At 44.8% G+C, this 7,861-nt stretch overlaps 1 protein-coding gene across 1 annotated transcript in view; it reads left to right on the forward strand.

The window, feature by feature from the left end:
* Positions 1–7,861, forward strand: part of KCNU1 (potassium calcium-activated channel subfamily U member 1) — a 101,213-nt gene that overhangs the window by 66,775 nt on the left and 26,577 nt on the right. The window contains 3 exon segments of the mRNA XM_019514516.1: positions 171–365; positions 2,059–2,171; positions 3,035–4,482. Coding sequence (XP_019370061.1) covers positions 171–365; positions 2,059–2,171; positions 3,035–3,215 — 489 coding nt within the window. The 3' untranslated portion in view covers positions 3,216–4,482.

Below are 7,861 nucleotides of genomic sequence, written 5' to 3' on the forward strand. Positions count from 1 at the left end.
TAACCAGTTGTAGTCACAGAGTTGAAGCATGCATTGCAGAGACCCTCCCTAGTTTCAGTAAGTGCCATAGATGTGACCCCATGGTTCCTTTTCAGGTTGAGTGAATTGACTTTTGTAGGCACCTCTTAACCTGCAGATTTTCTTACTTGTGCATGCCCTTTTCTTTCCAGACCTACTGTAACCACCATGTCTTAGCTTTGCTCCAGACCCTGGTGACAGGTGGGACAAGCCCAGAGCTGGAGGAGCAGCTTGCAGAGAAGAATGAACTGAGTGCCAGTGACAACAGCATATCATATGTCGCACCTAGGGTGAGGTGCAAGCTGGCTCTTTTGCCACTGTGGAAGGGACTTGCAGCAGTTTCCCCGGTGAGTTATATCACAGTGTTTGTAGAGCTGTGTGTTATAGGATGGGTTCTCATCTCACTAACTATCTTGTGGCCTGTTATAAACTGGTTAGGGGGGATCAGCAGGCGCTGGGGGAGTCCCTGTTCCCCCGAGCGCCACAAGGAGTGACCAAGAACAATGGTCACAAGCTGGCGGAGGGAAGGTTTAAGTTGGACATCAGGAGGCGCTACTTCACGGTCAGGGCGGCTAGGGTCTGGAACCAGCTTCCAAGTGAGGTGGTGCAGGCTCCCACCTTGGGGGTTTTTAAGAGGAGGTTGGATGACCACCTTGCTGGGGTCGTTTGACCCCAGTGCTCTTCCTGCCATGGCAGGGGGTCGGACTAGATGATCTGCTCAGGTCCCTTCCGACCCTAGAAACTATGAAACATTGGTGTAAGCCAGGAGTAATTCCCCTAAAGTCAACAGAGTCCCACTTGACTTATCCCATGTTGAGAGCACAGCCAGGCCACATGTTACTGTTCCATCAGTGGGTAAGATCAGTCAGCAATGAGTGTTATCAGCCTAATCTTTGTGTTATGGGTCCTATACCTGAAAGTTTCATGAGCTAAGAGATCTCATGGGCTCACATGGACTAGGGAAATTATTACTAAGTGCAGCCAGTCAATATCTCCTCTCTGCCTTGTCAGTCTAATGCCAGCTTCTGTAATCAGCTGGCAACAATGGGTCAGCTCTTTGGCTATAGGCAAACTGGCCAGCTTACCCAGTGACAACCCAAGATGTCACTAAAATGCAAAATACCCTTGACTTGGATCACACTGGTATCACAGGGCATGATGCCCTACTGCTTCAGACCCTTGTGTTACACCACTTGCTCTGAAGTGATATTGCATGCTGCTGTAGGCTGGCTTGAGGATTACGCGGCAATACGCTGCAAAAAGCATCATTTATTTCCACCCATGTGAAAAAGAAATCAATAACTTATGGAGTCACCGAAGCAAACAATAAAGCCGGATGAAGTATGGGAATGAATGAAATTCAGGTATTTGTGGGACCTTGCCCATACATAGTCCTTAATTGAGCAGTGGTGACTGGTCCCACATTGTCTTGTATGCACTGAAACCTCCTTCCCTTTTTATAAAACACTTTGGAAGCGTAATACAGATACAGCAGGGTGCCCACATATCCCCAGAGCCACTTGTTCCCTAGCAGAGGTGCTGGCTCTTTTAATCCCATATTGAAGTTCTGGCTCCCTACAAGTCCCAGAGTACATACCCCTTGATCAACTTTTAGTGCTTTTGCTGAACAACAGCCTAATTTTTTGGCTTTGTCTTTTTACTGGCTGCTGATTGTGAAACACTATCACTGACATGTACACTAGTGGAGATGTAAGCTGATCTGATCAGTATAAAATGCAAAGTCCTTACACTGGATCTGAATCTGTGCCTGAAACGGTTTTCTGCAAATGGCTACAAGTGTCAGGTATCCTTACTTCATATTAATTTGACTCTTAGCTCCTCAAGCTCTTTGACCTTAGCTTGTAAAATGCCAAAAATGGTGGGTTCTTGGTCCATAAGTGGAACACCTATGTGTTACCATCAGACAAATACTAAATCATGGCAGTCCAAAAGTACTTCTTAAGCGATCTCACTAGTGGGTTGCAAAGGAGCCTATTGCCTCTACATTTGGTTGGGTTTTTTGTTGTTGTGTAATTGCAGGAGGGCTGTTTTGGAGATGTTTTCTGCAAAGCATTAGACTTGTTTGGAATCCTTTGCTTTGGCCTCTACCGTCTCATAGAAGAGCCTAATCCGTACAAGAACAGGGGAGTATAGTTCAGATAAAACTTATGTACATCAGTAATATTCACAGCGCATTCTTTTTAGTTGCGGACAAGGAGGTACAGTAAATTTTGAAGCACTCCTGCAAATGGAAGAGTAAAAGCATGCCCATGGCAGGCAGCTGTTCAGCAAGCTTCTCCCATCCAAGTTACGGGTGGAACCTCTACAGGGCTCTGTCATAACCCCTTCGTCTTGACCTACAACTATAATTGTACTTTAACCTCAAATGTGAGCATCCCCTGCCAGTCCAGCAACATGCCTCCCTGAAGACTCACTGACCACACTTACTGATATCCCAGACCCCTTCCCAAGGTTAAATCATGATGAGCATCCTTGCTATTGCTTGGGATAGCTCCTGAAAAGGGATTGTTTGAAGTGCCTCACTCTGGTGGTGGTTACAACTGATGTAAGTTCTTTTAATGGGTCTTTCATGTGAACCATGGTCCTTAGAAAAGATAGAAAAGATAGAAAAGGGATAGAAAAGAGCCTGTGCTGTTGCCTGTGTCCATGCATTTCATATTTTTTTTTTACAAATAAACACACCTGACCTTTTCCGCTTTCTGATTCTCGCACTAAGCTTGAGAACTTGTGGTTGAACTGGAGCAAAACTCTTAGACACTAAGTCTTTAGATTTAAAGACTCCAAGCAGTGAAAAAAAATGTGATCTGTTCCAATGGTTAGTGAACCCAGGTCCTATAAATGGTATCTTATAATATACACCCTCTAATTGTTCAAAATATTTTCTCATGTGCACTTAAACCTTGCAAAAAATTGCTGTTCCTTTGCCATCTTGTGTGTCCCTTAAACAAGGGACCCAACAAAATATTTAGGTTCTTATTTTCTGGTGTTTTTCCAGGTGTGTGATTGCTCGGCCTCCGAACAATTTCAAGATGTTGCCTACAGATCTGCTCTTTTGTGTTGTCCCCTTCAACATCTCAACAACCAGTTGCCTGTCTGACTGGACAGAGGGTCTGCCCCCAAGCAAGCAGCCAAGCCCAACGGACTACTCCAAGGCTGACATGGAAGTGAATGCATGAGCTTTCTCTACAAATAAAGCAGAATGTGTTGGTTACTAGGACTCCAGAATGATGCTTCCTGGTAGCTATTTCTTATGGATGTAAGAGGCAATTTGCAATATATAAATATTGACACAAGCCAGCTACATAGGCACAAAGTCTGAGATTCTCAAGGGACTTCGGGGGACTTAGGCATACACAGCTCACTCTAACTCCTTTGTCACTGTCCCCCTGGCTTCTCATGTGCCTTTAAAAATATCTCACCAATATTATTGTCTTGCAAGTGACAAGTGGACAGATGCTTCCCTGTAGTTATCGGGGCACTCGTGGTATCACAGAAAAGCTAAGGCAGGTGAGAGTTTCCATCCCTAGCCAGAGCTAAGGACACAGAAGAAATCCAGGAAAGTACTAATGTCTGTCCCCACTGTGTAAGATGGGTGTGAAGATCTGGACCTGTAAGTCAGTGGTAAAACTCTCTTTGATATCAGTGATACAGGATTGGACCCAGAGGGACTGATGCACTAGTAATTGCAGAGAAAAAATTGGGAAGGGGATGGGGACTTTAAATCAAAACATTCCCAACTTATTTCAAAATCTAAACCTTCAGAACATGATTTTTTTTTTTTAAATTGTATGTTAACAATTAAACCTGGCAAGCAGCTCTACAGTTAAATGTTTGGAGGGAATTTTGCCTTCTCTTTTTTAGGGGGATGAGAGAGGGATGTCTTACAATTGAAAAATTACTGAAATTTCAAGGCTTGAAAGCATTGTTGACTAACTCTATTGACAACACCCCCTACCATGGCTAGAAGAAAGTCTGCTCTGTGCTTGGAAGGTTTCCAGCTCTCAGCTGAGCAATGTGTGGAATTAACTATATCCTATTTTATTATAAACACGCAAACTTTAATAGATCTAAGGAAATGAGTGCTTCTTTACTATGCAGAAGAAGAAAGAACGATGCAGTTCAAAGACTGGCACACTAAGCTGTGCGTTTCTTGCGAGCACAACGGAAGACATTGGTATGCTACATAAAAACCCAAAATGAACTTGCACCATAAATCAGGCCCTGTCCTTACACTGCAAACATTACAAAGTCAGTAGAGGAAAGGAGGAGGAAGGTTTTCTTTCTTTTTTTTTTTTTTTCCCCCCTCCTTCTTCCCCTAACACTAATTAGGTTTGAAAGACTGCAGCTTGAGTCCAGCCACCGCATGCCGAGAAGAAAGGAACCCGAACAGCTGACGCAGAGTTCAGACTAAACTAACTGCAAGCTCCCTAGGGACATCACAAGGTAAACCTGATAGTCTCTGTCATTTACAATTATTGTCAGGCAGCTGATTCTCTGTAATTTTACTGGGGAGCCAATTAACAGATCCCTGAAGCTCAGGAAGAAGGTCCTGGTCCTTTTTCTATTTTAAAGGGGAAAACAAGTCTTCACTTAAATAATGCAGCAGACTTTTTTCGCCTGGGAATCAGGCAGATCTGAACTTGCACTATCATCAAGGAGGAGGTTGCTGAATGAGGACTGGGCAATCTGGCCTCAATTCCCAGTTCTGCCACAAGCTCGCATGTGACCTTGAGCAAGTCGTTTCATGGGTCAGTCTCTCAGCTCCCCCTCTATAAAGTGAGGAAACAACCCATCCTCTGAGGATTTAGATGCCTGGCTCTTGGGTTGTGACTCTCATACCATGTGTGCACTGCCTAGGACAATGAATATGTGTTACAATAATATGAATGATGGTGATGAAGACAAGTATTTAGACTGAGGCTTGAACTAACACTCCGGAGGGACCCCTCCCTGGATTTGGGTTCTGGGGAAGTTTTTGGGGTTTAGTGTAAGATCTCAGACTTGTTGCCTTGGACTTCTCTCCCTTGGAGCAAACTAATTCCGCATTTTCGATTCAGGATGCATTGCAAGCATTGATGGGTGAACTCTTCTTAGATAAACCAAAATACCATAAGGAAGTGTGCTTTCCTTTTGCCAGCCCTTTCTAGACCTGTGTGGGCCAAGAGGTAGGCTGCTTTCTTGATGGGATTTTACCCTGCCCAAGAAACACCAGTTGCAGCTACAAACTCATACACTGGATCCTGCATGTAACCCTGAAGAATATGGGAACCGCTACGCTACAGCTCTTCTGTCAGCATGCAGTCCAAGATCTTACATGCCACAAATCTCATTGATGGTTGATAGAGAGAAAGTGCAAGCAAAAGGGAGCTGCGTTCCCTTGGAATATGGAAGCAGAGACCTAAGGCTCATCATCAAGCATTATCAATGGTTGCTCTTGTTATCTAAAAACACAAGACAACCAAGAGGAAGAGGGTGTTCTCCCACTTTCACAGGTGGAGGAGTGAAGTAGAGAGATACTGATCAACTTGTTCATGGTCACACAGTGAATCCGTGAAGGAAACAAGAGGAAAACCCAATTTTCCTCTCTCTCAGAGCCTCAACTACAAGATCCTGCTTCTGCAAAATTCCTCCAGCTATTTCTGTGCTGTCTTCACTACTGGTAGGTGGCCCCTTGGTTTAAACAATAGCTCCTTCAGCCTGAAACATCAGGTGCTGTCTCTGGAGCTGCTGTGTCTCACATTGGCCTCAAATCCTTTGGAGAGGTGCAGAGTTGGGAGGGGAAGTTATACCAATGAAAGCAAAAATTCAATGCAATTGCAGTAAGTGCTGTGCAAGTGGCAGACTGGTGGGGTCTAGCCTAGGACAGGTGAGACCAAAGTGCTGACACAAGTGAAATATAATAGAGATTTTTTTTGTTTTCTTTTGCTTGTATTGTACCTGATCATCGTAGATCTGATTTGAAGCGGTGGAAGGGAGAAGGGGTTTACTGACGAGCACAGATAAACTGTACTTAAGGGATTGCAGCGCAGTGTTTCCACAACATAGTCTGGGAGCTTCCAGCCCTGTTTTTCTTCTAAGTAGGCGGTTTATAATGTTTGCTTAATAAGCTGGGGTTTTCTTCAGTATGTGTATTGCTTGATCTCTTCATAAATGTTAAGACCATGAGGGAAAACAGTGATTGTCTTGTCTTGTGCAGACCAGGTGATTCCCACAATGACACGAATAACTCGGCTCTCTGCAGATCCTCTTTCCTCAGCCCCAAATTTATGTGGCTTCAGTGGGGTAGAACAGAGCTTACCTGAATGAGACTGAAGCTCCCCTAAACTTTTGCTTGGATTTGGGAGATTCAGTTAGCTCTGAGAAGCCTTGTTTTTTGAGCACGTAACTAAAATGCTCGACGTAATTGCACTTCAAAAATAAATTCATTCTAGCCTTGTAACTCAAAGAAGGATTCTGCAACCCTGTCACTGAATAGGAGGACCCCTTTGATGGAAATAGGAATGGACGGCAACTTCTTATACAGAGAAAATAAGCAAACGCATTAAACTGGCATAGATTATGCTTTCTACCCCAGCCACCTAGCACAACCCAATTATTTTCAAGTGCAAAAGGTGATTGTGCTTTAGTTATTCTCTAACGTGTTCAGTTGATTTTACATTGATTTCAACTGTGGTTCGTGTTGACGCCGGAGAGAGTAAGTATTTGAACAACCCAAACCGTGGGACCCAGATGGTTCAAGGGAGCTGTTCCTCAATTACCCAGAGGCTGCAGGCCCTTTGACTTGCTAGTTTGAATGGATACCTGCAGAGTTGCTGACTATCTGCTGGCTGTTCACTGGCCCACTTAACTAAAACTGTGAACTGCACTGGTTTTTTTTGCAAGGTGTAACAACATGTATGGATCTCAGAGGCAAAACCAGCAGCAGCAGAAAGGAGGAGCCTGAAGGAGGAAGAGGTAGGGAGGCTGGGACAGAACAGCAGGCCCTGTAGCGGCTCTGTAAGAAACTGCTATAATAAAGACACTGTTGATATTAAGTAGGGAGCTGTTCCTCCATTACCCATTACTCCATCACATGAAGCATGGTGGCGGCAGAAAGCCTGTGAGGAAGCCCAAGAGAAGAGAGAGACTTGGGCCCCAGCAGTGATTCAGACAGATTGTGAGAAGCATGGAGGGACTGAAGCCCCCAGGACAGCTGGATTTCAACACAAAGAGCCTGGCACAGCCATGGACACAATGGAAGCAAGCATTCAGTTTGTATGCAGAGTTAACCATGGCTAATAAGGAAGAGCAAATGAAGGTAAAGCTGTTTTACTATCTAGCTGGGGGGAAAAAGGCCATGAAGTAAGTATGATGCTGATGCCAGGGAAGCTGGACCCACTAGAGCAGTTAATAGAAGCGTTTGATGCCTCCTGTGACCCCAGGAAAAACGAGACTGTAGAGCGATTATCAGTTTTTCACCTGAAACCAAGAGGAAGAGGAAGGAATAGAGGCCTGTATCACAGCACTGAAAACTCTGGCATCCTCATGTAACTTTGGAGACATAAAGGACTCCCTAATCAGGGACAGGATTGTGTGTGACGCACGGGACTCAGCCCTGAGGGAGAGACGACTTGGCCTGTGCGAAGCGGCTAGTATTTGCTTTGGATTCGGATTTGGCTGATTTGGGGGATGCTGATTCAAATCACTGCCCTGATTTGATTCAGCCAAATCTGATTTGGAGATTTGGCAGCAGCGAATCAGGCCGGTTGGGTCAGGCCCATGCCCCACCCTTCTCCCAGCCCAGCAATGGCTGCCCCAGCTCCTGGCACTCATTTAAAAAAAA

The sequence above is a fragment of the Gavialis gangeticus genome, unplaced genomic scaffold (assembly GCF_001723915.1).
Source record: "Gavialis gangeticus isolate Ggan-Ray unplaced genomic scaffold, GavGan_comp1, whole genome shotgun sequence".
Taxonomy (NCBI): Eukaryota; Metazoa; Chordata; order Crocodylia; family Gavialidae; genus Gavialis; species Gavialis gangeticus.